The sequence below is a fragment of the Euprymna scolopes genome, chromosome 21 (assembly GCF_053919585.1).
Source record: "Euprymna scolopes isolate OS-2025 chromosome 21, ASM5391958v1, whole genome shotgun sequence".
NCBI classification, from domain to species: Eukaryota; Metazoa; Mollusca; class Cephalopoda; order Sepiida; family Sepiolidae; genus Euprymna; species Euprymna scolopes.
Window position 1 is genome coordinate 124,413,369 of NC_136502.1, and position 21,591 is coordinate 124,434,959.

The 21,591-nt window shown below is 33.2% G+C and overlaps 1 protein-coding gene across 1 annotated transcript in view; it reads right to left on the reverse strand.

The window, feature by feature from the left end:
* Positions 1–21,591, reverse strand: part of LOC145242705 (huntingtin-like) — a 228,071-nt gene that overhangs the window by 52,986 nt on the left and 153,494 nt on the right. The window contains exons 29-37 of the mRNA XM_080105836.1: positions 18,290–18,412; positions 14,263–14,495; positions 11,552–11,700; positions 10,913–11,141; positions 7,395–7,497; positions 7,109–7,212; positions 6,835–6,910; positions 5,493–5,669; positions 2,649–2,725 (exon numbers count right to left, since the gene is read on the reverse strand). Of these exons, the coding sequence (XP_079961962.1) occupies positions 2,649–2,725; positions 5,493–5,669; positions 6,835–6,910; positions 7,109–7,212; positions 7,395–7,497; positions 10,913–11,141; positions 11,552–11,700; positions 14,263–14,495; positions 18,290–18,412 (1,271 nt within the window). The remainder of the gene's footprint in view (positions 1–2,648; positions 2,726–5,492; positions 5,670–6,834; positions 6,911–7,108; positions 7,213–7,394; positions 7,498–10,912; positions 11,142–11,551; positions 11,701–14,262; positions 14,496–18,289; positions 18,413–21,591) is intronic.

The window sequence follows — 21,591 nt, forward strand, 5'->3', positions numbered from 1 at the left end:
TTGTTTGCATTGTTGTGTTATTATTCAGACAATTGTTTGCATTGTTGTTATTATTTAAACAATTGTTTGCATTGTTATGTTATTATTTAAACAATTGTTTGCATTGTTGTGTTATTTAAACAATTGTTTGCATTGTTGTGTCATTATTTAAACAATTGTTTGCATTGTTGTGTTATTATTTAAACAATTGTTTGCATTGTTGTGTTATTATTCAAACAACTGTTTGCATTGTTGTGTTATTATTCAAACAATTGTTTGCATTGTTGTGTTATTATTCAGACAATTGTTTGCATTGTTGTGTTATTATTCAGACAATTGTTTGCATTGTTGTGTTATTATTCAGACAATTGTTTGCATTGTTGTGTTATTATTCAGACAATTGTTTGCATTGTTGTGTTATTATTCAAACAATTGTTTGCATTGTTGTGTTATTATTCAGACAATTGTTTGCATTGTTGTGTTATTATTCAGACAATTGTTTGCATTGTTGTTTTATTATTCAGACAATTGTTTGCATTGTTGTGTTATTATTCAGACAATTGTTTGCATTGTTGTGTTATTATTCAGACAATTGTTTGCATTGTTGTGTTATTATTCAGACAATTGTTTGCATTGTTGTGTTATTATTCAGACAATTGTTTGCATTGTTGTTTTATTATTCAGACAATTGTTTGCATTGTTGTTTTATTATTCAGACAATTGTTTGCATTGTTGTGTTATTATTCAGACAATTGTTTGCATTGTTGTGTTATTATTCAGACAATTGTTTGCATTGTTGTGTTATTATTCAGACAATTGTTTGCATTGTTGTGTTATTATTCAGACAATTGTTTGCATTGTTGTGTTATTATTCAGACAATTGTTTGCATTGTTGTGTTATTATTCAGACAATTGTTTGCATTGTTGTGTTATTATTCAGACAATTGTTTGCATTGTTGTGTTATTATTCAAACAATTGTTTGCATTGTTGTGTTATTATTCAAACAATTGTTTGCATTGTTGTGTTATTATTCAGACAATTGTTTGCATTGTTGTGTTATTATTCAGACAATTGTTTGCATTGTTGTTTTATTATTCAGACAATTGTTTGCATTGTTGTTTTATTATTCAGACAATTGTTTGCATTGTTGTGTTATTATTCAGACAATTGTTTGCATTGTTGTGTTATTATTCAGACAATTGTTTGCATTGTTGTGTTATTATTCAGACAATTGTTTGCATTGTTGTGTTATTATTCAGACAATTGTTTGCATTGTTGTGTTATTATTCAGACAATTGTTTGCATTGTTGTGTTATTATTTAAACAATTGTTTGCATTTTTGTGTTATTATTTAAACAATTGTTTGCATTTTTGTGTTATTATTCAAACAATTGTTTGCATTGTTGTGTTATTATTCAAACAATTGTTTGCATTGTTGTGTCATTATTTAAACAATTGTTTGCATTGTTGTGTTATTATTTAAACAATTGTTTGCATTGTTGTGTCATTATTTAAACAATTGTTTGCATTGTTGTGTCATTATTCAAACAATTGTTTGCATTGTTGTGTCATTATTCAAACAATTGTTTGCATTGTTGTGTCATTATTCAAACAATTGTTTGCATTGTTGTGTTATTATTTAAACAATTGTTTTCATTGTTGTGTTATTATTTAAACAATTGTTTGCATTGTTGTGTTATTATTCAAACAATTGTTTGCATTGTTGTGTTATTATTTAAACAATTGTTTGCATTGTTGTGTTATTATTCAAACAATTGTTTGCATTGTTGTTATTATTCAAACAATTGTTTGCATTGTTGTTATTATTCAAACAATTGTTTGCATTGTTGTTTTATTATTTAAACAATTGTTTGCATTGTTGTGTTATTTAAACAATTGTTTGCATTGTTGTTTTATTATTCAAACAATTGTTTGCATTGTTGTGTTATTTAAACAATTGTTTGCATTGTTGTTTTATTATTTAAACAATTGTTTGCATTGTTGTGTTATTATTCAAACAATTGTTTGCATTGTTGTGTTATTTAAACAATTGTTTGCATTGTTGTTTTATTATTTAAACAATTGTTTGCATTGTTGTGTTATTTAAACAATTGTTTGCATTGTTGTGTTATTATTTAAACAATTGTTTGCATTGTTGTGTTATTATTTAAACAATTGTTTGCATTTTTGTGTTATTATTCAAACAATTGTTTGCATTGTTGTGTTATTATTCAAACAATTGTTTGCATTGTTGTTTTATTATTCAAACAATTGTTTGCATTGTTGTTTTATTATTCAAACAATATAACAGCAAACTTTCTTCTTATTAAACTTAGGCATCTGTACAGAATTTCAGACTGAATCCTTTTTTTAATTCATGCGGATAAATTGTTTTTATTTCATAGCTCGGTAGAAATATCAAGTAATTTTTATTTTATTTTCAGTGTCGTCTGTAGCAAGGATTGAACCCTGATCTTGAAACTATAACGTCTTTGTCTATCCACATGGACACGTGGTACATCTGATAAAAATGTAACTTATAAAGAAATCAACTGATAGCACCAGGAGCAAGGTGGGGGGTGATGTTCAAGAACTAATTGAACTAAAATATTTTGAAAAATAACTTCTAAATATTAAATATTGAAATGTATAGAAGGGTGAATCTTACCGCTTTGCCAGGCCATTATTTTTGATGAATTGTACCAGTTTCTCCAGATCTTCTAATGGTAGCTGGTTACTGCTCTCCTGTAGAAAAAAGAATCGAGTGATAGTAGAAAGGTTAGTCAAAGATATATATATATATATATATATATATATAAGTGTTGGGACGATTAAATTGGAATCGAAATTGGAAAAATATGTGCCTATTTTCCAGTGCAGATTCTTTTAATTATTTTTTTTTTTTTTTTATTTGATTTTGTTGACAGCAATATCTTCTGCTGCTGTTAATAATGATAAAATAATAAATGTTTAATGATTTTAAACAACCAGTAAAAGTAAAATCTATAGTTCATCCTCAGAAATGTTTTTCTTTTCAGTTTGAGAAAATATTTGCACATTTAACACATGTTTTTACAGTAATCAGAAAAACTTACTAGTTTATATTAAGAGATTTTTAAAGAATCAGAATTGGGAATTTAGTATGGAATAGATAATTGCATCAGAATCAGGAAAAATATTGGAATCATCCATCACTAATACACACACACACACACAAGGGTTGTTCCAAAAGTAATGCCTTCTATTTTTTTCATTCCGCCCAAATGGATCAGAGGGCATTGCAAATTGTAATTCATTGAATTTATGACCTGAAAGTTTCATGGATTCTAAGAAAGTAACCTTCTGTCATGGACATATGTAAGAAGCAGAGATCCATCATTGAATTCTTGACAGAAGTGTAATGAGAATGGTAGTGACTATGTAGAAAAATAAATTCTGGAATACAAAAGGGGTCGCTTGTTTTAATGGTACCACTCCCATCCTCATAGCGTTTCAACGTTTTAAGTAAAAATAGAAAATGGCAGACTACTTTTGGAACGACCCTTGTGTGTGTTAACTGATAAAGGCTTATGGGTTGAATCGACTCGAGTCAAGCTGACTTTGCAATTGGGTTTAAATCTTTCAATCAGCAGTAATTAACTTCCTACACTGAAGATTGCATAAGCATGGCACACTAGTATTTGTAAGTAAAACTAATAAACATTTAAAATAAAAAATACTTGTATATGAATATAAGTGAACAATTTCCATATTTTCAGACAACTGTAGTCATCAATGTTAAAAAATAAATTTTTTGAATCAGCATGTGACGACGATTTTGACCAGCTTCATTCTGTTATCGTTATTAGTTCTTCCAGGTAATAACAGGAAGGACCACATGCAGGTTGCCAACATCCAGAAATTAAACTGTTGCTATGGAACCGACTGGATTTGAACTTGTCATTATCCATTTCATTACAGCCAGACCCGCTCATCAACATCGATAGTTTTATTTATTTACCAAACGAGACAATATGCCTTCCAGTTCATGTTATATTCTTCATGCTCTGCCTGTTTTAAAAGTATTTTAATGGTAGATGCTCTGAGAAACTACAAGCCCTTGTATCCCCTCAAGGTAAATACCTCCAACAAAACTGACAAGCAGCAGAATCCTACCCCCTATACAGTAGAAATCCCTAAATGTAAGAAAGCCTTCTACTCTAGTAGTTTCATCTCCAGAACTGCTAGATTTTGGAATTCCCTTCCGGGTTCCTGCTTCTCTGACTGTACTGACATGCAGAAGTTCAAGTGTAATGTAAACAGACATCTTGCTGCTCAACTCCCTATATAGTATCTCTGCAACTCATGTATTTAACCGATTCACATTGATTACTTGTCTGCATTCATGTAACACGTGTAATTAAATCTGTAATAAATTTTGTCGTCTAATTTTTAATCGTGAAATTAATTTTCATATAAAATCAGATCAACTGATTACCTGAATACAATAAGATTTCGCACAAGTCTCAAGATCAGATTAAAAACAGCAATAGAAAATTTTAACCTGAAAATTAAAAGTGGAATTAAGTATTTTCGGGAACTATCAGATGAAATATCTATATGTTAATAGACTTATTATCTTCGATCATTGTCGTCCTGAACATCCCTTGCAGTAAGAATGGAATATTCCAAATCATCCCCGACCGTTATAATGCTTAATTCCTTTCGAATGAAAATGGAATATTCCAAAAATCCCAATAAACAATTGTTTAAGTTAGTTATTGCCAGCCAATGTATGGTCGGTGCAAACTATCGCCGCCACTACCACCACCATGGCTACAAAAATATTTATTTTTTTATTCACGGTCTGATCAAAACTAATATTGCACTGATTATTCTATTAAAGGACATTCTATTGTTTGCTTATGTTGGTTGGTTGGTTTTGTTTTACGGCATATCGACCTTTTTCAGGTTATTCAATGCCGAATCTAGTTATTTTGAGGAACAATTTTTAATGGAGTATATTTTTTTTTTAAAGTCAGATTCTATTTAACCCATAGTTGGGACCCTAACAAGTACTACCACTCCGGGTCAGAGTGAACCTGGGAGCAATGGCAATTAAAGGGTGGCTCCATACTCCCTAAGGCCTGCAAGGTGGGGCCTCACCATCGGATATAGTTTTAGGTCACATCCAGGACCGTTTGCTTATATGATGATGTTTTAAATTACCGTGGAATTCCCACGGGTTCTGCTAGTTAGTACTAATCCAGAACCAAGGTTTTGTCAGCATCTTTTAACAGGTTCAGGTAAGCAGCCTGAAAAGCAGACGTGATTAGCCAATCATTAATCGGCTGTATGTAGATGACAAGTTTCAATTAAACTAATCCATTGCAACAAAAAGACAATTTTTTTTTTTTAAATTGAAACAAAAAGAATAAAAAAAAATATTTTATTAAATGTTTATAAACTTTTTATAAAAAGAATAAAATATTTTATTAAACGTTCAGAAGAAGAAATAAAAAAGTTACGTTACCTCAACAACTTCGGCCAATAGTGTTTCCAACCTGCGGCAAGCAATACTATCACAGATGCGTGCCACAGCCAGGTGGTGTGTGTGCAAGAACTTGTCTATGAGTAACGTGAGAAGAGCTCCGCTCTGACTCAGGTGGATTGCTTCTAAACACTGTAATGTCTTTTTGACAAGAGAAGGCTGAAATTTTAAAAAGGAAAATAAATCGTTAATGAAATAAAAAACTCAAAACATTAAAAGTTTTTAAAAGTCTCGTTTGAAAGAAGAAATTTGTCAGAAAAAGTGATAAAATAATTTCACAATTACTGATGGTTCAGATTATCTAATAATACAAACGTTTCCGTGTTTTAATTTTTTTGCCTATTTTTGTTTGCTTTGTTTAGGATGTTTACATATTTATGCATCAGCAAAAGTTGCTTTGTTTAGGATGTTTACATATTTCTGCATCAGCAAAAGTTGCTTTGTTTAGGATGTTTACATATTTCTGCATCAGCAAAAGTTGCTTTGTTTAGGATGTTTACATATTTCTGCATCAGCAAAAGTTGCTTTGTGCAAACTAATGTTTTAAATAAAATAATTTTATAAAGTTAAAAACTTTTAACGTCCAATTTAATACATGAAATAGTCATGGTTCCAATATTCTTCCCAATTCTGATACAATTACCGATTCTGATAAGACCTAAATGTTTAGTTGTAAAATTGTCCTAGTGACATATGGCCGAGTGGTCCTAGACGTTGTATCAAAGTTTACAGTTACCCAAAGGTGCTTAGTTCCATCCTGAATGAAGGCAGTGAAAAGTAACATTCAAAACAGAGAATCAGCAATTATGTCCCAGAGCCTAGCTGGAGTCCGAACACAGTACCCCCGTAATAATAATAAAGGGTTGGGTTCGAGACTCCTAACAAACGGTTCCCCAGTTCGATACAAAACACCTGATGCAGGCCGGAGGGCAAAACGGCCGAAACATTGTGACTATAACAACCAAGATGAGGAAGTCCGTCCGAAAATCTCAATAAATGTAGAATTGTTATTTAATTTGCATCATCATAAAAAGTTTATAATATATGCAGACATAAAATTACACTTGGGAACGGGATCTATAGAATTTATTTTTGTCGATAGATTAAAAAAAAAGTTCTGGCTTTTCCAATTCCTGATTTCAATTAATCGTCCCAACATTAATATAATTGTATCATGTAGTGATTGCATAAAAAAATCTGATGTATTTTCAAGCAAGGAAGATACAAATGAATTTAAGTCACTGTTAAATAAATCAATTATATAAATTGATGTAGAAGCCACCATGGAATTTCTACAGAATTAAATGAAAAAAATTATTTTTACCTTTGTAAGATTTTCAAATCTGGAATGTATAGCCTGAATAAACAGACCACTGGCAGCAGAATTTCGGTGAATCGCACTTAAAAAAAAAAAAAAAAAGGAAACAAACATTATAATTCAAAAACCTTATCAGTTATTTTTCTGAATGAATCAATTCTCAACAAGAAAATGATCAAATGTGAAAATCGTTGCATATCTTGCAAGAGGTGTTCAGGTGTTTCTTTTGAAAATGCAATCCAAAAGTAAATGCACAAGAAATTCAAAGAGAAAAACTTACCTGACTAAATCTTGCACTGGTGATTCATGCGACAGCTCGACTAAGTCATTCACATGGTTGATAATCAGCTGAGTCATATGTTCAGCATCTGTCAAGTTCTCACACTGGAAAATGAACATTTTTTTTAAGCCTAATATTTAAAATGTGTGTGCATTGTGAGGATAATTATCAATGATATTGAAAAAAATTATTCATATTGACGCGCGCGCACACACACACACATATATATATATATATATATATGAAGAGAGAGAGAGATATAAAAATAAATTAAAGAGAGACATACCACATAATCACAGAAGAGCACTAAACCACCTCGCCGCACAATCTCTACATTGCAACTGTGGATGGGGGCACGAGGGAGATCTGATGTTGTTGATAATTGCCGGCTTAAAACCAAAAGAAAAAACATTGACAGAAAAAAATTTTTCAAGATTTAAAAGGAGGTGATATTGTTTTTTTGTTTATGACAATATTCGTACAACATTAGGAACACTGGTGACAAATCAAAGAGTGAAAATATGGAACAGGACTTTGGCATGTGAGCAACACATGTATGAGAGGAATGTAACCAGGACACTAAAAGCACAGGCAAAACTTTAAAAACCAACACATCTTTGTAATGTACACAATTGACTATTGCTGGATTGAGAAAATAAGTCCATTTTATTTGGCCCAAAATGTCAATCGTTGACTGACAAATAATTTGCATAACTTAAAGTCTCAACTATTTATTTCAAAACATATCCGAATTTGTGCCATCTTTGCCGTTGGAAAGCTTTCATTTTTATTGCAAACAAAGTCTTGTCTCTCAAAACAATGAGAACGAGTATACCAATACACGTAAGCAATATACTCAAAGCTTTCCATTAAAATTAAACTTTTGCAAATCTCACATGAATATAAAAAGAGTAGAAAATTAAATTTGGGTTTACTTTCTTCATCCTCGTGATTCTCGCTTCTTTTATTTTTGTCCTTTAGTCCTCACATTCCATGAGCAATGTTTCTGACAAAGGGGGAAGAATTGTTTTTTGGATCAGAATTTATCAATCTTACAATTAGTGTCAGTTACTTTTTGACCTTGTATTTTTTTTGCTCCTTACATCAAGTGGCTTCATGCTTTGTCTGGAGCGATTTCCATAAAAAAAAAAAATGCAATATGACGAGCGGGTGCATACATATAGATTGAGATATTGCTACATACAAATGACTCCTAATCTCTGCTCAGACTGGGGGTTGGAGGAAGGATCCTGTTTGAATAGTGATAGTTTCAATAACGATCGGATACTTTCTTAGTTCTATTTATTGTTGACTTCAAATGTTGGAAACGATTATATAAAGTCAGTTTTAACAGTTACAAGATATTAAAAAATAATACTAAATACTAGTCTTAAGATCAGATGACCTCAGAGGAAAATTAAATCTGGACAATATAAGTAATAGTGTGCAGAGCAGGAGACTTTGATGGTATGGTCACATTTAAAGAATGGACGAGAGTGTATCAGAAGATGCAGAATAATGATGATAGCAAGTTCAGTTCAAAGGCAAAAACCAAGAAAAACATGGAAATGATAAAAATGGAATTGAGAGAAAGAGGAATAAATAAAGACCTGGCCAGAGATAGGTTAGTTTAGAAGTAAATTTCTAAAAGTCATCCAATGCATGTCCAACATGTAAAATGGTGATGATGATGATGAATAAAAAATGTTAAAAATGGAAAATTCCACAAAAGATTTGTTGAGCAATAAAATAAAAATTTCCATTAGAAGTTAAACTAGAGATAGGTTTAAGTGTCAGGATATGTGTTGTGAGACCGAAGCTTACTGACATCATGGACTTTTCCAGTACTATATTACGATGTGAGATAACACTCTCAGGGGGCAGTATCGTAATATCATAGAATCAGCAGGAGTACTAGTAGTGTGCAGCAAGTATGACTACCCATATTGGACACCACTGGATAGTAAGCTCCGCTTACTCTTTATCCAATCCTTGTAATCAATCATTATGTTATAACAGAAAGTCAATAATATCACACAGTGAGTCAACAACTTCCCTCATCATCTGTGCCTAAAACGAAAACATTCTATAAGCAGTTTCTTTCCTACAACTGACTGTCTGTGGAATATAATACCATGGTCATTTTCAAATGTAATGTGAATAACTTTCCTTTTAAATAATCTACCTAAATTCCACCATCACTGATCATGTTGACTCACCATCTACCTAACATTTAACCCTTATCCTTGTGTGGCCTTTGGGTCATGATAAGCACTGACCCCACCCCAAGTGAAGAAAAAATAAACTGATGTGATTTCTCTTTTTGTCTGAACCACAGGGGAGAGAGCAGTCACGCTGTGGGGGAAGCTATTTTCATTCCCCTAAGGGGGAGCGATATTATGTAATAGCATAGCATGGAAAATAAAAAAAATCTCGAAACAATTTTTAAACCCCAAATGATTTACAACCAGTTCTATTAATCATCATTCATCAAGAAAAAGAACAATCTGCTACTGCTGCATGTTATCTATACAACTAAACCGTCAGGATAATCTGCTGCAGTCATTGTAGTGCTATGATTGCACATGTGTAGTCGTCTGGTTCAGACAAACTCCATTAAACATCCAATCTTTTGAAAATTGTCGCAATATTAAAATCATCTGCTCTAAAATATAAAAAAGCAATACGTATTTCTTTATATTATTAGAAGGCTGCCCAGCATTATTCAGTTGTAAAATACGCTTAATATATTTTAATGTATGCAGATTTCATGTTTATTATTATAGAGCCAATATTGCATTGATTTTTATATTCTATCCAATATAAAGTAGTGATTTCAAAAGTTAAAAAACGTATGACTTTGATCGAAACCAAAACAGATAACATTCATGTCTTAGTTGTTAAGTTTAAACAATTTTTAGAAATGACGTCATGACGTTAAAATTTGAGACGGTGACAAATAAATCTTTGTCTGTCTGTCTGTTCTATTCGCATTGAAAACTACTGGGCCGATCTGACAAATTTTGTATGAGCCTTTGTTATCATAAGGTGCAGTGAACTAAGTGTTGTGGCATGCATTTCATGAAGAATTAGGGATTAATGTGGGATTAATGATGAGTATTGAATGCAAAAAGGAGTACAAATTCAACCAATTTGACAAAAAAAAATATTCATTCTAAATATCAACTTTTGGCCGTATTTAACAGGCAAAATGTCTAGTTTAGACATATAAGAGATTAATGTAGTTTGCTTGAAGCATTGTTTAGTGTGTATATAAAAGTCTATTTTATAAAAGGCAATACAATGCAGAGGTGTAATGGATCAACACAAACTGAAGCAAGTTAAGGCATTTAACTGTGGAATGAGATTTAAAGTTTCTATCATTTTATTAATATGATGGCCATTCCAAAAGTAAAGCCCCCTTTTTTTTTCTTTTTTTTTTTAACTCCAAAAGTTGAAGAGCTAAAACTAGCAGTGGTATCATTAAAACAAGGGATCTTTTGTGCTCCAAAATTCATTTTTCTACATAGTCACCAGCATTCTCAATGCACTTTTGCCAGAAATTCAGTGACACACATGCATGACAGGGGGTTGCTTTTTTAGAGTCTCACACCATTAATATCTGTAACAGAGAGATGAAATTCTCAGGTTATGAATGCATAAGTTCAGTCATCATAACAATGCAATTTTCAATCTCCTTGATCCATTCAGATGAAATAAAAATAGGAGGCATTACTTCTGGAACATCTGTCATACAATATGCATATAAATAACCTGTACATAGATATACATGCGAAAGTGTACCTTGGACTGGATATTATGAATTTGGTAGGCGTCTGCATGACAGCACTCCACCAGTCGTGGTCGTAGTAGTTGAGTAAGATAAGGATATTACACCACTGTAAAGTAATGGTCGGAAAACTAAGTCCCAGGCGCAGAAAGTTACGGTTAATCTCAACCATATTATACATGCCAGTTTCTATACCCTCTTGGACTATTCTCATAGCAGCTGTAGCAACACGCCGGAAAAGACCTGAAAAAAAAAAAAATAAAATAAATAAATAAATTTTTTTTTAAATAAAAAATCATAAAGAATTTTTATTTATATATTACTGTTGTACTAGTGTATCTATGTTGGATCATTTGGATCAATTTCAGCAGTCCACCATAATTAGGTAGAAAAGTTAACCAGATTATTTTTAGCTCTCGCCTATATTTTTCTTTCACCTAAAATAAGGCGTATTACCACTTGGATGTAAGGGGCTACTATTTGGGATTGTGTCTAAAGGAAGTTAAGGAGAGTTGAGTAATCCATGCTGATATAAAGCAATTTAAATGTAATGTAAACAAACATCTTGCTGCTCAACTCCCTATTTGAAAAAACATGAATATAAGTAAAAAGAAAAAAAAAACAGAAGTTTTTCATGTTGTTAAAATGCTTACCTGATTGGAACATGTGAGTGATAAATAAAAGTAAGTGCGCCAATTGCTGGCACAGGAATTCTAGGCTTTGGCCTCCTTGTAGGCCCGTCAAATTAGTCGCTTTCTGACTGATTGTGTCAGCAACTAAACCAGCCACTTGGAATAAAAATCTGGATAAAAAAAAAACAAAGTAAATTGCAGTAATTTATTTTATGACATATCAATCCTTTATTTTTATGACATATCAATCCTTTATTTTTATGACATATCAATCCTTTTCAGGTCATTTAATGCTGAACTAAGTTGTTTTTATTATCTTAAATTTTTTAATCCTGGTGGTTGCTTGACCTAGTTTTCTCTACCTAGTTATTCATTATGTAAAATGTTGTTTTAATGACTTAAAACCAGGACTTCTTTTATATAGCCCATTGGTGGAACCCTGGGAGATTTCACCTTTTGATTAGACAAGGCATCTTAGTAATCATATAAAAGGGACCCCTGGGTATGACAAAACTGCATCTGATGGGGAGTGGCCCTGTTTGGGAGTATGGAATCACATAACATACAAATGACAATGAATCAGAATTCCAATCTATACATTTATGAAAGTGAAAATGTGTGTGTGTGTGTATTTCCCAACCAAATAACTGTCCATTTTCAGTCTACAGACTCGTGATTTGACATCAAGAGTATTGAGATTTGGGAATATCTTTTTAATCAATTTTCGGTCAGAAATTTGGCTGTCAAGGGGTCAAAGTTCAACGATTTGACCTTTGAAAACTCTACCAAACTCCTCCGGCAATTTTGAGTCTAAACACTTGAAATTTTAAATGTAGGTTAATTGGACATGGATCAAACATTTTAAAATGATTTGAGCCCAAAAAAATAAATGTTAAGGGGTCAAAGTTTTAAAAAATTGACCTCTACAGTCTATATCAAATTACTCAACCAATTTCTGGTCTAAACATTTGAAATTTTACATAAAGGGTATTCAGAGATAGGGCAAGCTTTTTAATCGGTTTGAATCGAAAATTTGAGCTGCCAAGGGGTCAAAGTTCAAAAGATTTTACTTTTGCGGTGTTTAACAAACTATTGAAGGGACACTATCCAGATCTTCACTGAAAATAGTGCATCCAAGATGAACAAGTATGAAGAATCGTAAATACTCAGCAAAGTGGTATCGGGTTTTTATATATCATTCTTAAATAATCTCTCCATGCAATGCATGTCCTCAATTCTGACCAGGTTTCATATATACCTGATAGACGCTTCCTTTGGTCAACAGAGGTAACATTAGTACTGGTCAGTAATGGCTAAAATTGCAAAAGAACTTCCTTCATTCACATACCAATCTGTAGACTGGTCAATCCTCCACAGTGGCTGTAAGACATGGCTAATAAGGGCAGTTTATCAGTGGAAGTTCAAAGCTTTTCACAATGACTGCCTCTATTGCATCTTGCATTACTGGCCAATCAACTGTGTCCCATCTACTGTTCTCCACTAACATCTCAATCTAAAGTCTCTGCTATTTATCCTGCGATAGTGACAACTTTGAAAGTTTGCGCATGGAGGGAAAGTTAATTTGCAATGTAATCCACCCTACCTACTGGATGGTGCAGACGTATTGGTGGTAGTTAAAAACCTGGACACTAACCACTAAGTGTTATATAGCAACATCTAAATAACAATCTTGTTATAAACTTGTGTACGTATAAATATTGAATACGTGGCATAGTCTGTAACGTGTATACATACGTACTGTATCTCTTTAAATGTGTATATTAATCTGTTCATGTAAACACATAATTGTTAGTAACAGTGTTGTCTAGTGCGTATACAGTGTTCAATAATTGTGCATGAAGATACTTTACTCTAAAGGAAACACCATTTACACTTGGTTATATTTTACATAACTTTATTTTTTTATATCCCTCAGAGTTTGCAACGTTTCTCTTGGTTTCTACATCTTGCTTTATCAACTGATACACTCTGGTGGATGTATAAAACACTTGACAAGGTTTTCGGTGGAATTGCGATTGATTAGACATTTTGTGCAACATTGCTCAGGGTTCTGTAATTCATTATAGGGTTAAGACAAGGTGCAGGAAGAAACTGGTACAACCTAATTAGGTTGAACACCGTTGTCATAACATTCCCCTCCTTGCAATCACAACATCATCAGCTTCATTGTCATCAAACCGTATTCATCCTCCATTGATGATTTTAGTTGTGGTAATGAAAAGCAAGTTAATATCAAGATAAAAATTAGGGTGCTTTTTTAAAATAAGATTGAATATCAAAAGGTTGCAAAATTGAAGTTTCATAAAAAAAACTTAAATTTTTATGTCAATTTCAACTAAAAACGATTGTTATCACTTAATTGTCATGTCACAATTAGTTAAATATTATTGCATTATTAAATAAAACATACTTTCATCATACATTGATCTGCTATTATTATTTTTAACATTTAACATAAACAAGTAACTCATAGTTTGGAATTTTGTTTCTTATTTGACTTGTAATTCTTCTAAAACTATTTTCATAATTTTCTATTTTATCATTTTTCATAACTTTTGGATATTTTACTAATGACAATTAAATAGAAAATATTGGTTCAATTGAAGTTAAGTGTTTCGATTTTCATTCTTATTTCAAAGAAGCACCAAATCTCTAAAGAGAACGTATAAAAAAATGTACAAGAGTTGGATTTATGTAACTTTGCGTTTTACCTGGCAATAGTTTCTTCGGGAGGCAACCCCTGAGGCAACTCTTTGGCCAAAACCTCCGCCCCTTCCGATTCCCCTTCAGCTGTAATGATTTCAGGAGTTCGTTTCAGTACACCAACTGAGAGGCTCAGTTCTTCAAGGCGAGACAACACCACTTCTTCCTTGGACTGGGATATAATCACTCTCAAAAGAGACAGCACCAAACACAGCCAACGTTGCAGGCCAGTCACAGTTGACTAAAAAGCAAGTAAGAAGCATTCAAATTCAATGAAACATATATATAGCAAACATTTTGCATGTGTGTGTGTGTGTGTGTGTATATATATATATATATATATATATATATATGAAAGGAAGTTAAACTTGTAAATTACAGTTTACAACATTTATTATTCAAAACAAGCGATACTCAAGATATTTCCTTAATTCATGGAGTTTCAAAGAATGGCTCTTATCTTCAGAGGAAAAATAGTTAGCAAAATAATATAGACTACATATAATTTTGCTGCTTAGCACATAATTTTAAAACTTCTAAATACGAGGGAAGTTTTTAAAAGATATTATAGACGTATATTGATTACTTTTAGTCCACAGTATGAAGGTCAATAAATAGAATGATAGCACTGGAATTTGAATGGGATCCGTAGATCCAAAAACAATATGGGTAAATCCGAATCTTATCTAGTCATAATTCTTGTCTAGAAATATTGTGTGAATGTACAATAAAATTGCAAACGAGTAAAAACTTATGAAAAACAAGTTTGAAAAATGTGCCACAAATGAAACGTATAATGACTTTAATGTTTAAGTGTTTTAAATTATATTTCAAAATGAACACCGAGTGTAATTTTTTTATGGAAATCACTCCAGACACTTGATGTAAGGAACCCCTCCCACCACCAAAAAATATTTAAAGGTCAAAAGCTAGTCAAGAATAAGAGTTAGATGAATAGATTTCAACCCAGGAAATAGCAATTTACTCCTTTGTCAGAAATATTGCTAATAGAATAGTAGGACTAAAGGAGAAAATAAGGGTTGCTTAAAGTAAACCCAAGGTCCTCTTTCCATTGTCCAAAAGTGTAATGACAGTTTTCACATGAACATAGATGTGCCGTGTTTATTACATATAGCGTTTATTAGGTAACTAATTATATAACATATTAGGTCCACCTCCTGAGAAAGAAAACACCAAATTGTTAAGGATATAACCATCTGTTATTGCAAGATCATAGAACAACAAGACTTCTCAGAAAGTGAATTTCAAATAGCAGGAAGTAGCTCTCCAGAAGAGAAAGAAAAAATTAGTCTCTCTCTTTCTCTCTGATTCATATAAATATTCCCAGCCATCACCACCAGTACCTCCTCCTCCTTCTCTAAAGGATGCTGAGGGGGGATGTGTGTGTGTGTGTGAGGGGGGGAGAAAATGTAAGTCTAAAACGGTGTCCAAAATTTTCTAAGGAGAAATTTAGAACAGTAATAAGCACGTCCAAAACGGATAACAAGTTGTTTTGATATTTTTTGGTTTCATATGTAGACTGCTAGACACATGCAATGCAATTCATATGTAGACTGCTAGACACATGCAATGCAATTCATATATAGACTGCTACACACATGCAATGCAATTCATATATAGACTGCTACACACATGCAATGCAATTCATATATAGACTGCTACACACATGCAATGCAATTCATATATAGACTGCTACACACATGCAATGCAATTCATATGTAGACTGCTACACACATGCAATGCAATTCATATGTAGACTGCTACACACATGCAATGCAATTCATATGTAGACTGCTACACACATGCAATGCAATTCATATATAGACTGCTACACACATGCAATGCAATTCATATGTAGACTGCTACACACATGCAATGCAATTCATATGTAGACTGCTACACACATGCAATGCAATTCATATGTAGACTGCTACACACATGCAATGCAATTCATATGTAGACTGCTACACACATGCAATGCAATTCATATGTAGACTGCTACACACATGCAATGCAATTCATATGTAGACTGCTACACACATGCAATGCAATTCATATGTAGACTGCTACACACATGCAATGCAATTCATATGTAGACTGCTACACACATGCAATGCAATTCATATGTAGACTGCTACACACATGCAATGCAATTCATATGTAGACTGCTACACACATGCAATGCAATTCATATGTAGACTGCTACACACATGCAATGCAATTCATATGTAGACTGCTACACACATGCAATGCAATTCATATGTAGACTGCTACACACATGCAATGCAATTCATATGTAGACTGCTACACACATGCAATGCAATTCATATGTAGACTGCTACACACATGCAATGCAATTCATATGTAGACTGCTACACACATGCAATGCAATTCATATGTAGACTGCTACACACATGCAATGCAATTCATATGTAGACTGCTACACACATGCAATGCAATTCATATGTAGACTGCTACACACATGCAATGCAATTCATATGTAGACTGCTACACACATGCAATGCAATTCATATGTAGACTGCTACACACATGCAATGCAATTCATATGTAGACTGCTACACACATGCAATGCAATTCATATGTAGACTGCTACACACATGCAATGCAATTCATATGTAGACTGCTACACACATGCAATGCAATTCATATGTAGACTGCTACACACATGCAATGCAATTCACATGTAGACTGCTACACACATGCAATGCAATTGACAACTGAGGAAAGAAAAACAAGAACTACGTTTTCTCCTTTTACAATTAACAGCAGAAGACAATAAATGTACGAGATAGAGACATTTGCTATTGTAAAACCATATGTCCCCTCCCATTCAACAACAATCAATGACCTGACATTGTTGTGTGCATTGTGATTTCCTTCTTCATTTCCTTTTCTTGTTTTGACCATTTGGCCATCTCTCCCATTGGCAACTGCTGACGACAAACATTGGTTCAGAAGTATAAAAACATCTAGAACACAGAAAACACAAATTCCAACACATTCCGTAGATATCAGTTAATCTTTGGGTGTGCATGTGACACTATCAGCTTCTAAGATCCATATCTTAGTTTCCTGTCGAGGCCATGTTCATAAGTCGGTTGATTAATTTAACTCCTCATCTGCCCCAAGCCACAACTTGCCTTCAACTCCCTAATTGTAAACTCACTCTAAATATATCGATGTCTATTGTTCAGTCTTGTCCCAATTACTGTCACACCTTGATTAACTTATGCAACTGGTTTCAGTGTTTATATTAACAGATTTAATTTTGACTATTTTTAATGTTCACTATGAGAAAATTTGACTCTTCTCCAGAATTCCTCCTATATTAAAAGACAAAAATAAAGAAAAATCTGTATAATGTACATACTTGTGACAAAACAACAATATCATATTCCAAAAATCAAATAATTCGATCAAGTATTTTTTTATTTTTCATATAAAAATTTTATTTAATGATTAATGATAATTCATAATCATTACAAGACTGATTTGGATCTCAGCATTTCAAATTGAGTTTTCTCCCTTTATGTATTAAAACTGGTGGAGTGAGACTGACCATCCTTACTTCCACATGAAATTTGATTCCTTTAAAAAAAAAAAAAAAAAAAAAATTAAATCAAGCTATACGATTTTTGAAATATAACATTTTTGTTCCATAATGTGTACATACATCAAATATTTTTGTGTATTTTTGTTTTTTTAATTAGGTTGAATTCGGTAGAAAAACAAACAAAACTTCAATGCAGGAATGGTAGAAAAGGGAAGAAATTTAAATAAACGCGATTCAAAGACAACAGATTGAAATGGAAAAGCCTCAAGAAGTACCCGAAGGAAGTTAGAACAGAGGAATGAAACGGGTTTATTGCCAGGTCACTCTTGATGTCGCTCATAGTTAGATTACAAGAAAGGTGTGTATGTGTGTGTAGTTTTATTGTATGTGTTACTATAAAGTTAATTTAGTAGAGTAAAATAATAAAATGTGTGACTAACCACATCCACCGGTTTTGCAACTAATGTCTTTAACAGAATGTCAACTGGACGAAACACACTGGGGGCCACGGATTCAAAAAGATGATGCAGGACATCCAAAGCAACAAGGTTATCAAGATTCACCTGAAAAAATTTTAAGCAAAAAAAAAATTATTCACATTCTTTGTTCTGGTTTTACAGCATATTTTTGGTTTTTGATAAAGAGAGGTACCTGTCGATATCATCATAGACATTTACGATTCCGGTTATATTAAGCAGTAACTTCATATTTACAGTTTATATATGTAAATGATTTTGAAAAATAGATATACAAAGATTTATGATCTAAATACGACCTTCATTCGTTTGTTATTGATCATACGTCACTTCACCATCCCAGTATTCTAAATTGCTAACAGCTTTCTTATACATTTATATATATAAAAGCAAAAATGTGTGTATGTGTGTGCACTTTTCTGTATGTCCGCAAAAGGCTTTTTTCGGGGGTTGCTCGTGGATTCGCTCCTTCTTAAAACTTTATATGCTGTCTAAATGATAATATGTACGAGTTACGAACTGGGGTCGCGTGTGTATTTAATTTGCCCGACTTTCACATGCTATTTTTTTCAGATTTTTCAATCGCCGCATGTTTCTTTCACTTTTCAGTATAAAAAAAGCAAAACTGGATTCAAATTGGCAGTTTCCCGGCCCATGGCCGGGTGGTCTCCGGAAATTGGTGTAAACGTTTGGTCAATGTCAGCTTTTCATCGTCATATCAGACAATTGCTTTCATCTGGATACTCCCCTAATAAACAGGGGAGCTGGTTTTCCCCAAAGTTGGGTAAAAACAAACCGGATTTTTGACTCATTAAAAACTGCACCGCAGAAAATATTGACTGCTGAATAGCGATTGCTTACGTCGTAACGCTCACAGAAAATGTTAACTCCACGACTTCTATTTGAAGTCATTAAGTGCGGGCACCTGTCAATTCTCTTTCTACTTACATAAATTCAAACGTATTTCAGTTACTCTTTTTTTGCTGGCCGAGCGGTTAACGTGTCACGTTTTTTCACACTTTATTTTCCAACTTCATCTCAGGGCTTCAGGTTCGATCCTACCTACCAAAACTTTTTTTTTACACCCCTCCCCACCGTGTTTCTTTTTGATTTAAGAGCACACACACCGCCAAACACTCGGGCAACACCGGGTAACCCCGCTAGTCTATTATATAAATCTCACCTGTCTGTTTAAATGTATGTTTGTATGTCTGCCTAAAACTTCCGACAGAGGTGACAGATTTTCACAAGATTGGTAGCATTTTGAAGCTCGACCCTTCGGACGACAAATATCGAAAAGTTGGCTAAAAATATTAATTCCTTCACCCTCAACTGGGCACTTTTCTACAAAGAGGTGTCACTTTTTTTTGAAAATCATCCCCTCTTTTTGATTGACTAGCCTTAATTTAAACATCTGTCACTTCTGTTTTGGCGATGGGCACAACAGCGAAGATGTCACTTTTTTTTCATGTTCTCTTCCTCCTTTGCAGTTCGAGCCTGTCTGCCTGCCACGTTTATTTTTGTTTTTTGTTGCTCAACACACACCTCCAAACACCCGGGCAACGCCAGGTACTGAGGCTAGTTTACATATAAGAAACAATTACATTGATGTGATCAACTTCATGGTTCAAAACGTAACCAGAATAGAAGACGAAGAGCAATAGTCAAAACATACAATAGTAACACAATCAAAGTTAATCTGCACCAGCGGACAATTTTCTTTTTGCATTTTCTGTTCAACTCTTAATATATCCAAGGTGATGCATAATACAAACCTAACAAATATACAACTTAGGTCCACATGAACGGGAAAGGGGGATTTTGTGGCAAACATGTGAGGACCAAACAAAATTATTACTAAATTACACAGAAACGTTTTAGTACATAATTTCTCAGTAATGTCCAGCAATTAGCGATCCAGTAGATATCTCACTGCTGATGCAATTCTCTATCTATATAAGAGTCAGGTATGTCCAAGGATAGAGTACTGTTGCCACATATGGGCAGGAGCTGCTAGAAAGGACTTATCCTGCCTTGATAGAGTTCAAAGTAGACTTTGTAGCCTCGTAGGGGATGTCCTTTTCTCTTCCCTGCAACCTCTTTCTCATAGAAGAGATGTTGTGAGTTTGTCTCTGCTTTATCGTTATTTTCATGGCAAGTGCTCGGCTGAGCGCCAATCTATGGTCCCCCCCTCGCCAGACTTTCACAAGAAACACCCGTCTAGCAGAAAACACTATTATTAATTTCCCCCACTCTTTATCTGTGCCTAAACCTAAACGTAGATTCCATGAACAAAGCTTCTTTCTTAGAACTGCACACCTGTGGAATTATCTTCCATTTTCCTGCTTTCCAGCTGACTACAATATGGTTGTCTTCAAGTCTAACGTAAACAAGTTTTTGATGAGCCGTTCCATATAAGTTATCAAATTTACTGAATTTCCATTATTAACGATTACTATATTGTCCAATTTCTACTGTACATTCTTTAACCCTTATCCTCAAGTGGCCTCTTGGCCTTGATAAGTGGTGATGCCTATGTAAAAAAAACAAAAAAACTACATATATGTATGTACAAGGGGTGTTTCAAAAGTAAAACCTCCTATTTCTTTATTTTGCCAAAATAAATCAGAGGGGATTGCAAATTGGATTGTTATCACGAATAAACTTATGCATTCATGATTTGAAATTTTCATCTTTTTTTGCAGATATTAACAGTGAGAGACTCTAAAAATGCAACCCATCATGGACGCATTTCAGGAGCAGAGATGCATCATTGAATTCCTGGTAAAAGTGAATTGAGAATTATGATGACTATGTAGAAAAATAAATTCTGGAGTTCAACAGATTGCTTGTTTTAATGATCGCCCTTCCGTTTTCGTATCTCTTCAACTGTTTTTTTTTTTTTTTTTACATATAGATATTAGAGTAGTGTATAACTCTTGTAGTTGGACAATTACAAAATGCATTTTGAGTTAAAAGAAAAAATAGGAGGCTTTACTTTTGAAAAAACTTTTGTAGCTAAGAAAGGTTTAAGACTACTAAAATTCATTCAAAAATTGTCTGCGAGGATTTGTGGCATAATGGATAAAATACTTGGTAAAATTCAGTATTTACTGACATTGGATTTCAAAATCATCATGTTTTAGCCCTTAAGAAGGGTTTTTTAAAGGATGATTTAGAAGACATACTCTATCACATATTAGTACCTTATGAGAACTTGAATGCCTACTAGACATTATCCTTGAGTATCTAAGGTCTCTCTGGGT